Source organism: Haliotis asinina, chromosome 16 (genome assembly GCF_037392515.1).
Source record: "Haliotis asinina isolate JCU_RB_2024 chromosome 16, JCU_Hal_asi_v2, whole genome shotgun sequence".
NCBI classification, from domain to species: Eukaryota; Metazoa; Mollusca; class Gastropoda; order Lepetellida; family Haliotidae; genus Haliotis; species Haliotis asinina.
This window is the reverse complement of record NC_090295.1, coordinates 13,254,578-13,277,112: the sequence shown is the minus strand read 5'-3', so window position 1 is coordinate 13,277,112 and position 22,535 is coordinate 13,254,578. Positions and strand designations below refer to the sequence as shown.

The following is a 22,535-nucleotide window of genomic DNA, read 5'->3' as shown; positions in this document are numbered from 1 at the left end:
GCATTTCTTCCTGGTCATTTAGCAATGTGACCTGCCTGCTGGCATAAGGGTTACAATAACCTGCAACTTATAATGTAGATACAGTTAAGAACACATTACAAGGCATTTCTTACAAGGTCCAGGTGTTGAAGAAAGAGAAAACCATAATTATATCTTGTTGTCTTTATTTGCAGGAATAGTTGTAAACATTTGATGCAATAACTTTAAAGTCCATCAAGGTCATCTTGATGGAGGTTTATCATTTTAGAATGACCTTGACGCAGAAGGCTCATGTTCACAAGGAGATCTTAAGGTATTGGGCCCAAATTTTCAATCTATTAGCACTAAGATAGTTGTACATGCCATACATTAACATTAACCAGAGACCATATAATCTATTATATGGTCTCTGCATTAACTTACAACTATCTTAGTGCTAAGAGTCCATAGGAGTTACAACAGTCAACGCTCTACAATCACTTTATAAAATAACCTGGCTAGCTATTCTCGTAGCTCTAGGTAGAATTCTTAGGACTACCAACGTATCATGAATATGGGCCCTGGAACAATGAGTGAAGGTACAACTGAGAACACAGTACTTCATAGATGGTATAGTTGTGAAGAAAAAGGACTAAATATTTCCTGTTGTCTTTATATGAAGGAATAGGTTTCTAAATAAGGTCAACTTGATGGCGGTTTGTCATGACATGGCAATGACCTTGACTAAGAAGGCTCACTTTCAAAAAAGTGATCTTAAGTTACAGTGGTGCTCACACGGCAAAAATACAGTTTGACAACATGTTAAAATCTAAAAGTTGTCAAACTTTGTGTCATTTGAACCCCACGTCACATCACGAGACAATTTCTTGGACAGTCATTGACTGTTTCTGAACAATATGAATTTGACAACATTTCACGCATTAAACTTGAGTTTGACAACGCCAATGGTTCCATGGTAAAGTTTGGTGAGAAAAGAAATCAGTTGTATTTTTCCACAAGTTTGACAGGTGGTGAGTTGTTGGAATATTTACATTCACACTTAGTGAAACACGCCCCTGTGACTCAAACAAGATGTGCTGGATATCCTGTACAGATAACAGCTCATTTTAACATTTACTGCCCAATAAAAAATCTTTGCTGTTATTCACATAACAGCCATGTCACATCACAGGGTCATGTTTCCAGTTTCAACTTTCCAATCCCACCACAAGCACCAGCTAAGGCATTTTCTTCACTTTTGGTAGTATGTTCCTCACAACTGGTTTCACTTGACTGAACACTGCTGTCCACACCACTCCTTTCAGTCTCCTGAGTACTACTCTCAACACAACTAGTGTTACTGGTATCAGTGAGTCGAGTCCCTTGTTTGGCGAGTTTGTCCGACTTCCTCAGGATACAGGCTTGTTTGTAGGGCGGATCTATCGGAGCCTGCGTGGGGGCGTGATAGGTATAGCCTTTACCTGGCTCCAACTGGAACATCAACAACCAAAAGATTGTTTACATAGGATTTCTATGTCATTTTGCAAAGAATTACATAATTACCAAAAATATCTACCTGGGTAAAATACAGCAATCTCAATGCTAAAGTTGCATTGAGGTGTCCCCAATTTCAGTTCACTTACCTGTGAACCATAAACGAGGATATGTTTCTGTGTTCGTCTGGAGTATCTTGAAGATTAATACAAATAGTTGTGATTAACACTGCCCTGATACTACTAAATTTCCAGCAATATAAAAGCTGAGAACACCAGAAATGGGCATTGCACATTGCACCTAAGTGCAGGATCAAACCTGGAACTTTGGTGTGAAGAGCAAATGCATTAAGCACCCCACTGAGTGAAACTTACAGTAAGAAGAAAATGTTCCATCACACAAAGTAATGACTAAGAAACAAGACAGTTGCTTTCTAAACAAGCATTGTCACTGAGGTGACGTAATCCTCTGCCAAGTATTATCAAATCAAACTCAAAAAGGAAAGAAACTGAAGGTCGTAGTTTAAGATGAAGTGAGATGTCAACAAAAACATTAATCTCATGCTCTTGGATAGTTTGCACTCTAGTTGTTTGAAAACAAAAATACTTTGGAGAGTCACTTAGACCTTAACCAGTGTGTTAAACTCCTAAAAAACAGTTGCAGTAACTGTGAAAATTAACTGAAGGTCACCAAAATCAACTGGGCCCTGCAGCTTCCCAAGAAAAAGCTTGGTGTTGAATATGAAGAAAATCCAGTGAGTGGTTCTTGTCTCACTGACAAGGTAAAAAGCTATAGTCTGCTTGTGACCTTGAGATAAATGTCAAAGTCACCAAACCTGACTGAGACCTTTCTTTTACTGTGATAAACCTAGATACCAAATATGAATAGAATCTAGTCAACGGTTCTAAAGATATTCCAATCTGTACGTACGTATGGACCGACGGAGGGACTGAGTCTAATACTATATCACCCGCTTATATCCCTGAGGGATAACAAGTGTTCGTTCACATAACAAAATCCACACATCATGAATAACCAAGCCTGATCAAAACCAGGACACAATAACTGCATGAGTTAACACATGTGCATGTTTGAGGTAAGTTTAATACCAGAGTCTTTATCAAGCAGTATCTTCCTCCTTTGGTTTTGACCAATCCTGGCAAGTCAGTGGCTAATGGCAAAAGAAGTGACCTTGGCAGTCTGCACACACATAGTTCATATCTATGTAACAATGCTCAGTTGTACTTATAATAACACATACCATTCCAAAATAAGTAGGGGATATCCCATTCGGTGAGCATACTACTAGCCAATGGCAATGCAAATGAGAAGAAGTAATATATATCCATACAGATGAAACATTTCCAAAGGAATGGAATAAATTGTCATATTTTCCCCTAATTTCTCTTCATCATCTGTTTCATCCCTGGCTTCATCATTTGCATTTCATCAATCATGTAAATCCAATATCCCCTACTTTTTATAATGCTACATTTTAGTCCAGTCCTGACCCAATTCTCCATGAAATAGTTTCCTTTGAAATTGTCAAGGAGTAAAGATATGTATGACTGACAACTCACAAAGTGAGTGAGTGAGTTTACTTTTACGCGGCACTCAGCAATATTCCAGCTATATGGCGGCGGTCTGTAAATAATCGAGTCTGGACCAGACGATCCAGTGATCAACAACAGAGCAGGGACCTGCGCAAATGGGAACCGATGACGTCAACCAAGTCAGCATGGCTGACCATCCGATCCCGTTAGTCGCCTCTTACGGCAAGCATAGTCGCGACAACTCATAGAGACCCGCAGGAGTTTGACATAACATTAACCTGTATTCCAGTCATGTTACTGCATATGTGTGCATGCAGAGCTCCACATAAGATTCAGCTCATGTGGGTACTGCACCCTCTTTAGTTTTTTGGAGTGGGTATTATGAATGTTGAGTGGGTATATCATTTTCTGTTACACACTGCTTTCAAATATATGGGTATTTCAGTGATTTTACTCATATAAGTGTATGTCCTCGAGTAAGTTTACTAAGCAGGTATTTTCTGCCTTATTTCATACCTAATCACTACCAACTTAAATATGAAGGAAATGATTTCATATAAAGTCACTCATCCAATACTGACAGTACTACAATAGTCCTATACTAACAGTACAAAGTAATAGCAAACAATATCTTTTTCATTGATTGTCATTTTTCTATATAAATATACTCCATACGCATGTTTTAAATGTTTTGCGTATCTATCATTTTTAAATGTGTAATTGGTACTCAACAATTATTTTCCAGGGCGTAATCTGGATATTTTCTACGCATATTTTACCTGGATACGTAGCTTATCTGGGCCTCTGGACGTGGATATCATGATGACTCCATTCATACATTATCCTGTAATACTCTCAGTTTCAGGATGTCAGGCTTACTTTACAATCTCTTGGTGTGATGCGTATGGGAGCTTAACCACTGACTTCTACACACACGATAGACACTACACATACTTGCCACCAGAAACAGGCTAAAATACTGTAAGATGAAGTCATCTGTAGGATTTGTTCCCTCAAATATAAAGACACGATAAAGTTAATTTAATTCTCATAAACCATAGATGTAATTTGTCACATTTTCAAATGATGTCAATGAAAATGGCTTTTTAGAAGTAAAGATATCAAACTTTTCAACATGAAACTTTTGAAACATGTCTGTGACTTATCGTGGGTCCTGGTCGTAGATAAACTTGACTGAGACGCAGCCGTTAAAAACTATTTACTCTGTGAAAGACATGAACATCAGTAGAGATGATGTATGGCTGAGGTGTGAAGCAACTACCTTTGGCCTTGGAATTAAATGAAATGGAAAAAGTGAAGATGCCCACGTCACAGAATAGGTAATGCACAAGATACTACTTGCACTACAATCAGTATTGCATTACAACTAGTGTAAGAGTGAGAGAAGGAACGCTGGTAAAAGAGCAGAGAGAAATGAAGCAAGATATATTCAATGTACCGTATTGGGAAATGCATCCAGCATTGGATTGAGAATAAATGGTACGAACTTTGCAGACCAAAGCAAGCTAAAACTTTTGTTGCCAAGACACATCTATACATACATCCGGGCTCTGTTTCACAAAACTCTCATTTGCCAAAGATTTCGTAACTTTTCTTGTAGTATTCGTAACTCCTATACTGTAACATAGGGAGAATGAATGGTATGAGAAAAGTTATGAGATCTTAGGCTTATGAGAGTTTTGTGAAACGGGTTCCAGTTCTGACCAGTGTTACGACAGATACCTACCTCCAGAGGGTACGTCCGGTCTGAGTCGAAGCCGCTGAGGTCACCACAGGCAAGGAAGGGAACAATCACTCTGTTGGGTCCTTCTAGATTGTTGAAGTCCACATCTGAAGGAATGATGGATAAATACAGAGGTTCACACATTCTTAAATGTCACAGTTTACTGTCCATCCATCAGGATGGCTGACCAGTGTTAAAAAGTCCACATCTGGAGGAATGATCGATAAACACAGAGGTTCACACATGCATCCTGGATACCTGGAATGGGTGGGCAATGAGATGGACCTAGATACCTGTCTCAATACCTGGACTCATTATGATCATGTAACTAGCAGATTTAACAGTGTAATATGTTATTCTTTCATGATTAAAAGGTTGTATTGTCTTTGAAGATTTATATATAATTGTGCAGTCACCTGTTTTGGACACAATACATGGTTAAGATGTTGAATAAACTCGAAATTGTAGGCATCCATGCTGAAGAATATGTTGCCATTTCTTACAAGTTTGATGTCAGGAAACAGCATAACAGGTATCCGGGTAGTGTAGGGTAAGAGGATGGGGTACCTGGGTAGAAAATTTTGACCCATCCCAGCCCTACGTTAAAAGTTTACTGTCCACCCTGATGTCTCAAACTCTCTTTCTTTAATGGCATTTCAAAGCTTGTATAATGATGATAAACAAGGTATATGGATAGACAACTTCTATTGCTAAAAAGAAGTTTTCAATCAAAAAGATTTGTTTCTGCAGCCTGTCATTCTACCTTTATTTTTTGAGAGACACAGTAGTCTCCCAACAAAACTATATAAGACAATACAATAGCAATGATCTTCCACAGCAACACACGAATGAGTGGATTGAACTCTGATGTTGAGGCCCAGGGGCCAGTAAAGCTGCTTCAGCTAATTGCCCAATGCAAGAACTGTCACCGGGAATGTCTTTTGGCACTGGGCATGTATCACCTGCATGAAACCTATGAGCACAAGACGGATGCTAAATATCCATGAAACATAATTAGTACCTTGAACATCTGACAGAGGCAACCCAGCAACATGTAGCATCATATACAACTGTAACTCCACAACATGGGAATCTTTACAAAACTACTAACATACGAGGGCTGGTCAAAAAGTTCTAAGCCTACAAAACTTCTAGACTGGAGACACCAACTAATCTTAGGAGTGTTGCTGGACAGTGGTTTTCATCAGCATTTCCAGTTATTTTACTGAAATAGATCAACCATACTAGGCATATAAAGAAACTCTGCATGCAAATACTTAAATTTATCAAACAATCAGGTAAACTCAGGTATCCAACGTGTATGCAGGAGCCACGTTCCGTGACGTCAGTGGTTTCGTACTTGAGACGTGCAATACGTTGTTGCATGTACATTGCACATTCCAGGAAAGAGAAACAGTACAAATGATTGCCACACAGGCCTGTCACTTTGGAAAGCTCAACCCCTGCCCTTGGGATTGTTAAAAAAATTAAACGGCTATTGCAATGCATAGCATGCCAAAGTTAACATCTGCACAACGTCATGAAGCCATTGGGAATGTCTCAACGATAAGTGGCTGCACATTTCCACTGCCACCAAAACACCATTTCTGCAAAGGTGAGATGCTACCAGAACACAAATAAAATCATCGATCGGCCACGTTCTGGGCATCCACATGTAACAACGCCAAGACAGGACAGATGGATACGGGTGACCCATCTTCACCACAGGTTTCAGACTGCAGTGATGACTGCCCAGACCATCCCAGGACTTTGCCATATTCACTCCAACACAATTTGACAACATTTACGTCATCACGGGATCAGACCACGACATCCTGCCATAGACCTATCTTGACCCAACGTCGTCAACAAGCCCTGGAAGCCAGGTTTTGGTGATGGACATCAATGTGCCTAATAACGCCTGGGAGACCATTATGCACAGGCCTGTGTCTTAGAGAGGAATCGCTTTGGTGGTGGTTCTGTGATGATTTGTGGTGGAACAACAGCACACCAAAGGACTCCTTTGGTGATTGCTCCGAGTAACATAAAGGTGGGGCGACAAGGATCTGATTCTTCGACCTGTAGCAAGTCCTTTTCTACAATGTGAAAGCCCTGGGTCAACATTCCAAAACGCCAATGCCTGCCATCATATGGCAACGGTCGCAATGGATTTCTTGCAACACCACAATGTTGACTTACTGCCCTGGCCTGCAAATTCACTGGATCTCTTCCTAATAGAGCATGTTTGGGACGAGATGGATCGACGTCTACATCGCCTGCCTCATCTGCCAGATAATGTCCTTGACCTTACAACAGAACTTGAGAGAATCTGGCGTGACATCCCACAATCCTTCCTTGCACTTTTGATAGGCTCTATGCGTCATCGATGCACATACCTGTTATTGAGGTTGTGACATGGTCATTTGACCCCTGTCCCACTTGTGGACTCATGACGTCATTATGACTGACTTTTCAATTAAAATTCTCCCGACTTGTCATGGTATCATGATCCCTCCATTAAAGTTTATATGTACCTTTGACATTGTTATCTTACTTATCAACTGGGATAATATTTTTGCACAGTTTCTTTATGTGGCTAGTATAGTATAGGTTGTAACATCCTGAAAGCTTTTTGGATCAGGAACAAGATTCTACACAAACAGGAAACATAAAAACGAGGTAAAAGATGTGTGTTTATGATGCCTTCAGCAATATTCTAGAAAGACCCTGCACACTCTGTACACACCTAGGATAACAAACCATAACATGATGAATTCACAATCAAATGGCTTTCACGTCATCCCAATCATTTGGCATCACAGACTGGGGACTTATAATCAGTTTTTGAATCTCAGTAAGTTGCTGCCTTACTCACCATAGTGTTGATCCAGCAGGGGATTGGACATGTTGGGTGTGTAGCCATCAGGGGGACTGTAGCTCTGACACACCACAAAAGCCTCTGAAAAACACAATACATAGTTGCCATATCTAATATAAGATGATGTAACTGTTTAACATCTGTATGAAAATGAAGCATACAACTTTTATGGATGACAACTTCTTGTTTATTCGACATTTCAATGTAGATTCTCAGAACGTTATCAAGCTGAAAATGAAACGTTGCTTTATGCAACATAAAACAGCAGGTGTACCAGATGAGGTTGGAGGGTGCATGTAGCATTTGATAATTACAGCAGCATACCCTTATAACAAACCAATCGAAGTTATGAGCTATCTTTATGACACTGGACACTGTAATTCAACAAAATTAAGTATGGTTAAACTGGAAAAGAAATTCTGGTCCAAGCAAACGGCTAGTCTACTGAGACATGTTTAGACAATGTGCCGGATTGTAGAGCTGGTGATAAATGTACAAGCCAAGGATGAGACCGAGATTTTATGCCGGTGTTGGTAACTTGCCGGATTGGACATATGTGGGTTTTGAAAGCTTCCACTGTTCTTCCAACAAACCCTGTTAATTGTCTACACAAACAAAAACACATTTCTTGCCCCTTTCTTCAACCTGGTACACTAACCAGTGCATTCCACAAGCCCCTTCTACATATCACAAACAAACAGTTAAGCATATTAGACCCTTTCTTCAACCATGTACACTGACTAGTACTTCCAATAGGCCCCCTCCTCCAACACATCACAAACTAGTACAAAAACAATTTGGCACGTAAGTTAGCCCATTCTTCAACCAGGAACATTGACTAAAACCTTCCCACAAGCCCCCGTCATAAATCACAAACATTTCAGCTATATTATATCATACATACCTATGCTAGAGTTTCGACTACTTCTGGGTTTGAAGACGGTGACAAATGGAAAGAAAATCTTCAGTTGTGAGTAGAGAAGGGTCACATCCTTCCCTCGGAATATCTGAAATAACCATAACAACAATCATTTAACAATGAAATACTAATAAAAAATATGATACTTCACGGACAACAACTTCTTTATACGTTTTGGTATAGCTTCTTGCACACTTGCTTGACAATGGTAGGAGAAGTTGTCTCATTATACATCATATTAATATTTCAAGTCGTAAGGAGTTAGTATGTTTTTACATGGCTTTTAGCAATATTCCAGCATTGTCATGGTGAGGAACACCAGAAAGGGTCTTCTTTCATTTTACGTATATCCAATTAAGGCATTATTATGTTAAATATGAACTAACAAATTTCATTTTCAAACTCAGATCTTTCTTTAAATTAAAAGACTGTGAAAACTGTCCAAACACTATAATGACAAATATTCATTTATTGGGTGAAATATAAGGAACAAGAAGCTTTCTCCAATATCAATGAGGAATTCATAAAATGTTCAACATCCTGACTGAGAAGCTTGACACCACAACACAGGAAGTCATGGTGGCCATTATCAACATGAAGAACACAGCAGTATGAGACTTGTCTGTATATCACCCACTCAGAGAGTGTGTGGAGTTTCACAGTGGTAGTATTCAGGATCATGTTTAAAGTTAACGTATCACATTAAACCTCAAAAGGAAAACAGTTAAATCTGAATTAGTGAGAAAGCGTTTCCCAAATACAAATATGTCTGTGTTAGAGATTTTCAAAGAAAAAACATTCTGAGTGAAGTGATTTTGGGAGTGTAGCCTGATAAGCAATTCTGGGTGTGAAAGCTTAGTAGGCAGAATCCTAGTTAGGATAGCAAGCTCTCCAGTAGGCGAGATAGAAAAAACCTTCATTAAGTTCAATTAAATATTGCCCATAATTCATTGCATGAAAAACACATATGTAAGGGCAGGTACGATCTCGTTTACAAGACAAATTGTGAGACCAGAAATAGAAGTTAAAATGTTTGAAAGTGGTGAAATTCACCTTTGGGTGGACTTACTTGATCTAGAAGAAATTGTAATTAATTATTGTTATTATAAAAATTCATACCTTGTATCCAGAAATGTAGAGTGAACATGTACTCGAACAGATGTAAAGATCTAATTATTATTACATGTTAACATATTTGATATTTTCTTCACATCAAATTTATTTATTAAACTAGGGCATAACACTTGTCGTCAGATTTTGAAAGTCTGCCAAAAAGAGAATTAAGACCTGCAAAAAATATTACCATTTGATTTTTTTAATAATTATCATGACTTGAACTTTCATTATGCGTCATCTCACAAAGTGAAAATTAACTTAGGAAATAAGCAGAAGTTACTTCCCTTATCGAGTTGGCCTTGACATTGACATATCAGAGCAATGTGACAGAAAAGGGCGATGTTGTGAATTAAAAGGGACAGAATAGGTGTGAAAAAAAATAGATCTCATTTGTAGATCTAAAGAAAATGTGTATTGCAACCAGTACGTCTTATTCACAACTGATAAAATGATGATATAGACTCAGAAAATCTTCTTTACTGATAAAATCTGCAAGCTGTTGTAAATTCAGCTGTGATTATGTTTTCACAACGTCCAAATTGGTGAACAAACAAGTATCACAAGATGTTGATTTCCACTGAGATGGACTGAGGACAAGTCAGAACCTATTCCAGTATTTGTCCTAAGTTAGGATGCCCCAGCGCTAGGATATCTTTCAAGAGTAAGGTAGGAAACCTATCCTAGACCCTGGGGTCAAAGTTAGGGTATCCTAGGGGTAGGATCCAGGAATAGGGGCCCAGGAATGGTTATGTGCAAGTTAAACGAGTAGCAATATATGACTGTGGTAAATATACTGAACATCATTGAAAACGCACCACCCCTAAAATTGTGGATTTCTAAGAGCAGAAGTGAGCAATCTATGTAAATTTTACATATTTGTGTAGACCAATGTTTGATAAAGAAAAGAAGCAAAAAACAATCAAGCAAAACAGTGAAGATTTAATGCAGCTGACAATGAAATAAAGATGGGGTCAAAATGGAAAGTCAGTAGCGTGTATGACCCCCGTTAGCAGCAACACAAGCTGTGCAATGTCTCCTCATTGAACGGATAAGTCTCTGAATAAAGTCCTGAGGCACTGCATTCCACTCTTGCTGCAAGGCATTGTCGAGTTCCCCAAGGTTGTTGATCTGCGGACGACGTGCGAGGCGTTGGCCGATGTAATCCCACAAGTGTTCGATGGGTGACAAATCTGGTGACAATGCAGGCCAATGAAGTAGAGGAATGTTGTTGTTAGCCAGATACTGTATCGAAACACGTGCAGTGTGGGCTCGTGCATTGTCATGTTGAAATGTGTGCAGATCTTGATGCTGGTGAAAGAAGGGAACGACGTTGTTCTGAAGAATGTTGTCACGGTAGTAAACGGCATTCACTCTGCCACGACAAACAATCAGAGCGGTTCTGTGGTGATAACTTATCCCTCCCCACACCATAATGCTGCCTCCACCCCACCGATCGGTTTGCACAACACAATCCTGATGATAACGTTCACCCCGTCGACGCCATACCCGTAGACGCCCGTCAGCATTTCGCAAGTGAAAACGCGACTCGTCGGAGAACACCACACCATGCCAACGTCGTAACAACCACACACGATGCTGTTCAGCCCATTGTCGGCGTTCACGGCGATGCCTGTCAGTCAGGATGGGTCCAACGTAAGGGCGTCGACAACGTAACCCTGCCGCACGGAGACGGCGTCGGACGGTGGAAGCGCTGATCAAACCACGTCGACCCTGGACAGCGTTGGCGGTTCTGGCAGCGGGCAAGGTTCGATCCCGAATATGGCGCCGTACAATGTCTCGATCTTGACGAGGGGTGGTAACACGTGCCTGACCTGGGCGTTGCCGGTCCCTGCTGGTTCCTGTTTGTTGGTATCTGTTAGCAAGCCTCAGAATGGTCGAATGATGACACCCAAATCGTCGTGCAATGTTTCTGCTTGAAGCGCCGACCTGCAACATACCCAAGGCCTGTTCTCGTTCCTCTGGTGACAATCTTGGCATGGCGAAAAAACTTTACTTACGAAAGTACTGCGAAAATGAGAACGGTTTTGTGCCGAAGGTCATTTATACCCCTGAACAGCATGCTTTCTGCATGCAATTTGTGCCCTTCGTGTGTGATGTGCATGAATTTTGTTGTTTTCATGTGATGTGTTCGATGATGTGTTCGAACGATCCGTTTTTCACTGTAGAGCGTTATTTACGATCTAGTGTGTTATTATCAAAATTCCCACCATTAATTTTCCATTTCCAAAAGATTCTATTGCCTTATTTCAAAATTTACAGGTGGTGCGTTTTCAATGATGTTCAGTATATATTGGTCGATGTTATAAGTGGAATGTATATGTACACATTTGAAATGCTGTCCTGGGCATAGATGGGAATGTTATTGGTTTGTTTACAGTATCACAACTTGCTTCATCATTTGAGTAGTCTTGGAATGGGGCAGTTAAGAAAACTGTTGTAATGTTAAAAGACTGACCAGAGAGTAATTTGAATAAAGTTCTAATCTACCTGCCACACACAGTTTGAATGTCTATCTGGCAGCACCATTTGGTTGAATTTGCTTTCCCCACTGTACCAATCATATGTGTCACACAAGCATGAATATGTGAATATTCAGAGAAAATCATATCGCCATCTGGCTTTCAAGAGTTATCTCCCATTACGAGAAATTTCCATGTCAGTATGTGAGTGAGCGAGTTTGGTTTTACACCACTTTTAGCTACATTCCAGCAATATCACAGCGGAAGACACCAGGAATGGGCTCAACACATTTTGGGGAATCAGTGTGGGGAATCAAACACAGGTCTTTGGCATGGCAAGCAAACACTTTCACCACTTGGCTTCCCAACTGTCCCCTAGAGTAAATGTGACCAGAGTTGCTGCAGTCTGTACATAAAGTATATGACAGGCAATCCAGCTTTGTAACCTGGCCTATATTATTTTGATATCAGGCGTGCGAAGAGTTTAGGCCAAAAAATCTGAGGATGTTTCCTGACAGACCTTGACATACAAAGCAATTTGTAGGTGGTGACACAAAGTTTATAACCCTGTTAAGGAAGAACACCTCTCCTGTATCTGAAGATAGCTTCAAAAGTAACATTTTCTGTTTACAAATTACCTGCTACTGTTCCACTGTAAAACAAAACAATTCCTTCCTCAATAAAGCCCCACCTTTGCTACAAATGTTCCGTTCTTCTTCAGGACAAATGTGGTGATGTTCAGAGCCTGAAAAACACATAAACGTGATACAAAACATGTCCTTAACAGTGTTTTATAGGCAGAAAATGATAGTGTCTAAAAACTCTTACATTCATGTAAGTGTGTCTTAACAAATTTCAATGCTGAGTTAATATTAGAATGTCACTTTAAGAAAAATACAACATGATGTCATCCCTTGTCCATGACATCACAAATGGATTAAAGGAAATCAAAATTGGTCTGGCTGTTTCTGAATACTTTACTAACAAGTTATGACATACAGAGTGACTTACAGCCAGCAGAAGCTGAGCTTGTATATATTCATCAATGTCATGGAGGCCAGTCACTGAAACAGACGTTAAGGGTTTCTCTTTACATAGAACAGTGCACATTTCCACACATTCTTGTACAGTGCACTCAGTCAAATTCAGACTATGTTTTTCTGGGACTCTGGCTGTATATACCGAACTCAACTTACGGTCTCAGCGTAATCCTTCTTTCTTGTCATAATGAATTTAGCAGCAATGTTACAGAAAAATATCTTCTGCAGGAGTGGAAATAACCCACTGCCCGACGTCCCAGGCTAGTGTTTTTTCTGTTGGGCATGCTAACTTGTATATCACGCTGTACCGGTGTCCAGTTGACTTTTCATTGTTAACTATGTTGTTTATTTAAACAATCAACAAGAGAATCAGCTGGTATAGTGGAAAAATTATCAGGGCAAGTGATTTTAAAAGTGCCACTGTATTGGGGTACATTCAAGAATTATTTCCGTCCCTGCTTCTGACCAACACATCAGTTCTCCATCCTCTTGACCAAGGAATAATTTGAGCCTTCAGGCATCAATATAGAACGTTTCTGTGTAACTCAGACTGCTGTCTAATTTGGATTTTCAGTTAGTCCAAAGCCAGTCAGAATTAGTAAGAGGCCACCGTACTGGTGATCTTAAGCATTGCAGAGTTGTCTCCCTTTTGATAGAACCACCCGCAACTACTGGTATTATAGCCAGCATGTTAGCCTTGTGTACTAAGAAATGCCATCATATTTTAGATTAAATTGTAAGCATGGTGAGGTTTGTTTTGTTATGTCATTAGGTATCAAATGTGATTGAAAACATACATTAGAGATGCACTCAGGTACCAACCTTGACTTCATCATGTCTTTGTACATGTATACTTGAAGTGTCAATTCTTCTTTAATATGTCAATAATTCTTGAATTTATTTACACAAGTTATCTTGTGGCTCCATCAGTGGTATTTTAAACAAGTTTCACATGTTGGCAAATTGGCACAAAAAACAAACATCTGTTGGAGTTCTTTCTCACTGGTAGGAGTCAATTGCTTCTTGTGCCTGTTTGCTGACATGTGAAACCTGTTTTAAAAAACCACTGATGTCGCTACGAGATAAGGTACATATGTCAACCAAGTCAGTGAGCTTGACCACCTGATCCCATTAATTGCCTCAAGACACAAGCAGTGTCACCTTTTGTGGCAAGCATGGTTTGCTGAAGACCTATTCTACCAGGATCTTCACGGGTTGATAACGTTGCAAATTCAACCAGAATTGACACTATGAGTACACTCGATGTGGGTATGACATTGTTGTATTAACGCTGAATCTGGACGCAATGATTTTGAGCAACAAACAAAATACTAAAATATTTTACCATCAGGGGCTCCATCACACACTACCAAGTCTGCCTTTTCCCCTTCAAAATGGCTGATGATTTCTTGAGCTGTAGATTTCTGAAAAGTTCCAACATTTATATACACTAAATGTTGAATGCAACCCTTACATAAAGGTGAATCTTGTCTTTATCAGCTGATACATTACAGCAGTACAATCCAGCTTTGGGCTTCTCCAGACTAGAACTAGGACATCAAGCATGATAAGCAAACACTTCATTCGCTGTGCCACCCACCTGCCCTTAAGTGAATTGTGCTTAATAATGACTTCAAAACTTACACAAATGTGACACAACAACATGGAAGGAGAATGAAAACGGATTGTAAACACTTTGGTTAATCAACAGTGGGATTCAAACCCACAATGATACCAGCTGCTATGGGACACTCCATCCAGTAATATCACACTGCCACCCAATGGCCTTCAATAAGTTATATACAACAATAAAAAATATGGGAACACCTTAAAATTTGATAGTCTTAAATAAACTTAAATGTGGCAAGGTCATTTATACTCTAGGTAAATCTAACTTCCACATGCACTTGGCTGTTGTGTCTTGGAGTTTGAGTCAAACATGGCGCTGGTGTGTTTCAACACCATTGTTTTTTGCTGTTGTGGAGAATGTTTCACTTCACTCAAACCCAACAAATATTGAATATTGAATCAGTCGCGTCACTGCAAGTTTTACTATGTCATCTAAAGCGCCCATTCAGCACAGAAAATGTTACATTTACCTATCCATATGTTTCCATGTGGATGTTTGTCTGTTGTATGTAAATGGCCACTTAACGTCAGGTATCATAAGAATGAGATACAATGTATACCATTATCTTTGGGGGTGCTGTCAACAACATCCCTGCTATGTTAAAACAGACCAATGAGAGTCAAATCAAGGCTGTGACAGTATGATCTACCTCATACACTTTGACACGTAGTCAAGACACTTTTAATAATGGATGGCATCTAATGTCTGTCATGACAACATGCCTGATTATTCATTAAATAAAAGTCTGTGCTACAACAATATAGTTGCATCAGCTCCACCTCCATCACCTCTGGGTTAGAACTGGTCAAAAGCATCCCAGGAAAACTGACAGGATCAGGTGGTCAGACTTGCTGACATGGCTGACACACATCATCATAATACAAATGTGTAAATCGATGCTCATGTTGTTAACCCTAACATCACTTTACCTGATATCACTGGACTGTCTGGTCAAGACAATCTACAGACTGTTGCCATACAGTTGGAATATTGCTGAGTGTGGCATTAAACAACAAGTAACCAAACCTAAAGTGAACTGCATCACTGAAGGAGATTAAATATCCATGAGTTACCTCCCTTTATTGAAGTCATCCAGGAGAGTACAAATGCAGTGACAGGGTAGGTTTTGTTAACCTTTATGGAATGTTCTTGGAAATATGATAAATGGGAATACAAGACACTAATACGAAAATATTCTGAAAATAACTGCTGACAACAGTATAATATTGAGAAAAGTGACTAAATGTACATGAGATTTGTCAGTTGTACCTGAATGTAGTGTTGGGAATTGGTTGACATCTGACAATTGCTGACTGCTTCACTACCAACGAACAATCACATAAAAAAATTGGTTAGCGTCATATTTCAGATTTTCTTATGAGGGTTGTTATTTCAGATATGTATAACATGGTGCAACTTGCTACTTTAAAGTAATGACTAATATATCATATCACTGCGACCAATCTTTGATCATTTCAATTAGCTGGAACACCACTACTTGAATGCTGAAACATTCTTCTTCAAAGGGAGAAGGGACATGAGTGTCCTTATCATCTGAGGGCACACTCTTGGATTTACAGAGTCCTTTGTCCCTGCAAGAATCCTAAGATCCTGGGTGCCATTGTACAAAACAATCTTAGCGCTAAGACTCCCACAAGTCTATGTTCTGGTATGGAAGTTACAATCAAGTAAGACCCAAAATCGCTTTGAACAACGGCAACCTAGATTCAAATGCCGGTTTGCCCAGAGTATCTAGGTGAGTCAACACCATGTGCTCATGGGTAAATGTCCACGACATCAGCCACTTTCTTTGAAATTGTCATGATGCTGATGTAGCTGGAAAACTACTCAAAGATGGGTCAAGTAAACTTCCTCCCAGTTTTTCAAGGATGACATGGTATTCACATCTTGACAAACCTATCCATGGTTGGGGCATAAGGATGCTACAGTTACCTTTGTTGGTTGTTGTTGGTTTCTATTTTAATGCCACACTCTGCAATATTCCAGCTATTTGACTGTGATTTGGCAGCGTCTGTAAATAATCAAGTCTGGACCAGGCAATCTAGTGATCAACAGCCAAAAGCATCAATCTACACAGCTGATATGATGACATGTGTGAACTAAGTCAGCAAGCCTGACCACCGAGTCACCTTTTATGACAAGCTTGGATTGCTGAAGAACAAATCTAACCCTGGTTCTTCATTGAGGCTGGACCTGACAATCCAGTGATCAACAGCATGTGTCATTACCTTTGTAATATCCCCTTGAAGCTGTATAACCCCCGGAATTGGAGCCATGGCCTGCAGATCCACCGCCACAATCTTAGCATCACTTTGTTTGCCATCAATACCTCTGAAAGAAGGTAACAAGAGTTGTTCATAAAACAGGTTTGAATTCAATCAAATATTGAAAAAGTATCCAATCACTGTAGTGTCTTGTCTGTAATATTATATCATTGTCCGATTGTTTAAGATGTTGAAAACATAAACATAATTCTATTTTAAAAAAGAGAAACAAGATATTAAATTTAGTGTCAGCAATATTCTGGCTGTGTATAATAGTATGTTGGGTATGAATTAAAGTTAGTTAATCCAAATTTATCATGGTAGCTTCTAAGCGATCAAGTCAGGTACAGAAAAACTACTGTTTACCAGTAAGAGAAGCAGAAACTACACCACACTGCTTTAGTGACAGAGTTTGTTAAAAAAGTAAGACACTTAATTCAGGGAACAAGGCAACCAATGCTTGATGTAAAGACACCAACACCATAAGTGAGACACTTAACTGAGGGAACAGGGCAACCAATGTTTGATGTAAAGACACCAACACCATAAGTGAGACACTTAATTGAGGGAACAGGGCAACCAATGTTTGATGTAAAGACACCAACACCATAAGTGAGACACTTAACTGAGGGAACAGGGCAACCAATGCTTGATGTAAAGACACCAACACCTTAAGTGAGGCAGAACACCTTAAGTGAGGCAGTTAATTGAGGGAACAGGGCAACCAATGCTTGATGTAAAGACACCAACACCTTAAGTGAGGCAGTTAATTGAGGGAACAGGGCAACCAATGCTTGATGTAAAGACACCAACACCTTAAGTGAGGCAGTTAATTGAGGGAACAGGGCAACCAATGTTTGATGTAAAGACACCAACACCTTAAGTGAGGCAGTTAATTGAGGGAACAGGGCAACCAATGCTTAATGTAAAGAAACCAATAATCTGGTTATTCAAGATGTCAGCTGGGACAGAAACCACCCAACCCTCATTCATGAGCTCTTGGGCTGCCAAACAAGTTCACTGGGAACCTGACCCAGTATCAAAACAAAGTGTTTAAACGTCACAACTTTGCAGATTCTGACACCTTTCGGTATGCACTTACCGAACCAAATCATCAAAATGCCAATTCAACCAACAAAGTTGAAAAAAAGCCCACCAAATTGGAGTTCAAATGATTCACTAAATTCCCCCCAGCGCTGGGGGAAAAAGTGGTTTCAATAGCTATGCTGCACTGTGCCCATAACGTACCCGCAGTCAATAGGTTTGCGAAGCTTGAAAAAGTATGCATGCCCAGAGTATGAGGTCATGAGCAGTAGTCTAATCATGGTTGTGTACATATACAAGTAAATAATCTACTTGTTACATAAAAAAAGAATTGTTGATTGTGGTAAGCAGCCTCTGTCACAGAGAAAGCTAAATGTCTTGTTTATTGTCACCTATACGTCTGCCTGCCTGTCTGCTAAAGACAATGTGCAATACACAGCTTCAATCATTGACCACATGCAATTTGAACTTAACACCTATCAGGCTATACCTCATAAACAAAATGAATTGATTTATGACTCGTGCACCTGTCTCTGCCACATTATGTAATTAGGCAAGGGTGATACATGTACACATGACATGTTTTTACGTCTGTGGGTTGCAAACATCCATTACATCTACATCCATTTTTCTAGGACGACTGGATCTGACAGAAACTGGTGCAAACTCTTGTCAGTTTCACGTCCTGCTTAGTACTTGGACGAATGACCTGCCATGCAGCAGTTCACCATCTCTACTGAGATGATTTCTGATTGGATCGAACATCTCTATATACACTGTTTATGGATAACAACTTCTAATGTATATGATTTTCTTTGACAATGGTATATGAAACCATATGGAAACGACGCATCAAGTACGATAAAAGTTGTTATCCATAAAGAATTTTACTTTCCTGTGACTTGCCATACTTCTAAAATGCCCATCAAACAGATCATCTTTCTAAACACACAATGAGCCCTCAGCGTATCACCAAATGAACCAGTCATTTGGAAGCTGCCGTTACACTTGAGTGCACACGCACCCGCTATGACTGGGTTCCGTCTCCAGGGGGCTTCATTTCAAGGGAAGTAAGCCCAAGTACAAAATATTGCACTTTTGAATTGCGATTGTACACTTATAATTTTGTTTACTTGTTTTTTTTTACAAGCAGCAATGTATGTTACATGTCATGAATAAGTGACAATTATGTTTTATTTATGTTTGATTTTTTGGTTGCATGTGACCTTTAAATATTGATCTGTGAATGAAACAGACTCTGTGTTGGGTACAGCAATCTTTGCAAGGACTTATAACTCTTAAAGAATTACAAACTTGGATGGACATGGGTAGCTGGTAAGAATCACCTGAGTTTCCGTGACAACACCTGGCTCCAGCTTCCTGGTGCAGCACAGAGGTCAACAACCTTGGTCACACCTGCAAGATGAAAGGCACATCAAAACTTTGTATTCAGGTGACTGTTTGATGTTATATGACAATAACAAACACAGTTACGGGCGTTGGCAACTTTAATGACTGGTCATGTATTTGTGGTAGTTCGCTTCGTCTTAAGAAAGTGCATCATTTTACCATATGTTCATATGTTGCTGCTAGTATTAGGACACCATCAAAATACTTTTTACTGTTCCATGACACTCTTAAACAGACTGGGGGCAGTGAGGTAGCCTAGTGGTTAAAGCGTTTGCTCATCACGCCGAAGATCTAGGTTTGACACTTTGGTACAATAGGCCCAATTCATTTGAGGAATTGAACTAGGTCTTCATTACAACACTTTAACTGTTAGACTTCCCCATCTCCCCATAAGGGAAACAATACAGGAACCTTGGAATATGTTGAAGTCATCATTTATCTGCAGCAGCTTGAATGCACTCCTTGCTCGCCATCCCTCTTCCTTAGCAAGGCGGTAGTAAACATCACGCTTGTCCTTTGAGGATCTACCCATGATGCCTGAAGAAATATACTCTTAAATAGATTCATATAAACACTTTTATTTATTTAGCTACCTTGATTACAGGCTTCACACCTAGGTGTTAAAGGTTATCACACTTCCGTTGATAAAACATCCACCTTTATAGTGTTCAGGAATATCTAGTAAACCTGATATGGATTTTTGACAGAAGTCAGACAGAAGTCCCCAACCTGCTGGCCCCAGTGTCGGACTGAATATATTACAATGACTTTTTCTGAAGTTGTTATTTGTGGCATGTGACACTTGTTCACTGTTTCTAAATTTATGTTTATAATGTTGGTCATCATATAATGTTAATAATTTCAAAGCCAATAATGAGAAATGTTAAATCTGAAATGTGTGTTTGATTTTATTCTGTGGGTCCTGTGAATTTTCAGTGGGTCAGACAGACATCTGAAACTTACAGGACCCAATGTCCTGTTACTGTGAAACACCATTCGTTAACACTGCCTTTATATCCATCATCAAGAAATAATACCATCATCCAAACAACCTCACCAATGTAACCGGTGGTCAAAGTAGAGAAGAGACTCGCCCTGCTAACAGAACAAGCATTTTTTGTTGAGCTTAGTACACTGGAAATCATTTGTGTCTTTCATGCCCTGGTAGTATCATAACGAGGTAGTTTTGTTTCTTTTAAGTTGTTCTGGATTACTGCACATCATACATATTTGTGCTCAAAGCTTTTGCAGATATTACAGTTACATAAAAGCGTATTTGTTTAATTTGAGCACCAAGAAAATGCTTCTACCAAAATGGCATGGTGTGTTTGTTGTTCATATATATAAACTTCCGAGATCAAGGCCTAAATCGAACACCTTGGTATAACACAAAGTCGTCTTGTTAAATGCTGGATATTGTACACACATAGGCGCTTGACTCTGAAATGTTTATAAGATGACCTAACTGTATAAGATACATACAGGTCATACTTATAAATACATGAAAGTAGAGCGCCCATGTGCACATAAAAGTTACTTGAACAAGTGTTGAATTTATATCAGTGACAAACGTTTGGGGTCATTAAATCCCTTTCACCAGTATCCTACAAACAGAATGGGACTTTACATACGAAAAAACAGTTATAGCTAAGTGTATATAGATCAACGCCGTGGTTTACAGAAAAATCAGTTGATGGCTGCTTTGGAACTGAATCACCAGCCAGCAATTCATTAACATTGATTGACATTATTAGCAAGACCAACGCATTGTAACCAAGCGATAGTTTTTTGTCAGATATAAAAAATACGATATGCACGAGAACCGTCAAAATTACCACATCACCTGTAAACCATAGCCTGAAGTCTATCATCATACAACTACAAGTTCATTACCTCAGCACGAGCATTTTCTCACGACTGAACCATTCTCCACCAAAGTGAAAACCATTCATTGAATAAAATAAATCATAATGTTTTCATATTTCAAAATGTTCAGTTAATCGCACTTCGTAAGATGACATAAAGGAAATAATTGAAAACACATTATCCATGTGTACCTACCAAAATCGTTCGTGGATGGGAGATAACTCTGAATACTTAAATGTGATAAATACCGCTAAAAACCTTCAATGGCTTTTGAATGATACACAAACTAAATAACGAAAGGCATTGTAACTGAGGGAGATGATTAGTGGGTTCTTTCATGTATTCCAAACCGGTTGTATGGAGGGGTTTCCATGAGAATGAGGTGTCTGGGGGCTTTTTAAAATTTGAAATATTGCAGTGTTCGTCCTCTTCAAAATCACAGAAAAACTTAAGATTTCCAAGCGGCGTCCATGCTGGAATCGAACCAGGTCACTAGTGAGTCGGGCAAGTACACCCACCACATAGCTACAATGCTGCTGCTTTAGCCTTTTTCATCAATCTATTACCGAGTACTGTTGTGGTGCAATGCTTATCACTAAACAGTTATTATTAACCTATCATCGACACTTGTTTAACTTGCTTTGACTTTTAGAGGTTAAAGAGGCAGCATGTTCCATGCATGGCAAGCGTGAGATATTTTCCTGGAGGAAAATGAGAGGTGTTGTAACCTAGCATTGCCCCTGAGTCACTGACACAGCAGTTCCTGTTCAGAGAGCGATTTGTCAAGACACAAGTAATACGTCACCGGTACGGAGATTCCTCAGGTTGTCAACTAGGTCAGTGTTCGGTCGTCTGATGAATGAATGAATTGGCATCAAGTGATTACGCAGAAGAATTAAAATGGCGATGGGTGGACGATTCAGTTTTGTTTCATTTACAACTCTCGTTGAGGAGTTGACGTAGTTTTGTTGTTTCAAGGTGTCATTGTTCAAAACTTTGTCTTTAAAGCTAGCCGTTAGTCTATGTAGGTATGTGAGTTAGGTCTGTGTTGGTGTTGATATGACTTAGTACATGAGCACCCAGGACCTTATCTCAAACAGCTATCTCAGCGCTTGTCG

General features: G+C 39.5%; 1 protein-coding gene across 2 annotated transcripts; it reads right to left on the bottom strand.

Moving 5' to 3' along the window:
• Positions 1-147: 147 nt before the first annotated feature.
• Positions 148-21,651, bottom strand: LOC137268299 (tRNA (cytidine(32)/guanosine(34)-2'-O)-methyltransferase-like). 2 transcript variants are annotated; one of them, XM_067802847.1, is made up of 11 exons: positions 21,613-21,651; positions 19,963-20,088; positions 19,488-19,557; positions 17,062-17,164; positions 14,528-14,606; positions 13,154-13,206; positions 12,834-12,887; positions 8,532-8,634; positions 7,625-7,708; positions 4,753-4,856; positions 148-1,449 (listed from the first exon to the last, which is right to left on the bottom strand). In XM_067802847.1, exons 2-11 carry the CDS (start codon positions 20,081-20,083, stop codon positions 1,153-1,155), a joined length of 1,068 nt encoding a protein of 355 aa, XP_067658948.1. In that variant the 5' UTR covers positions 20,084-20,088; positions 21,613-21,651; the 3' UTR covers positions 148-1,152. The 2 variants fall into 2 exon arrangements, with proteins under 2 accessions (XP_067658948.1, XP_067658949.1); XM_067802848.1 differs by having other exon boundaries at positions 21,445-21,625.
• Positions 21,652-22,535: the final 884 nt, after the last annotated feature.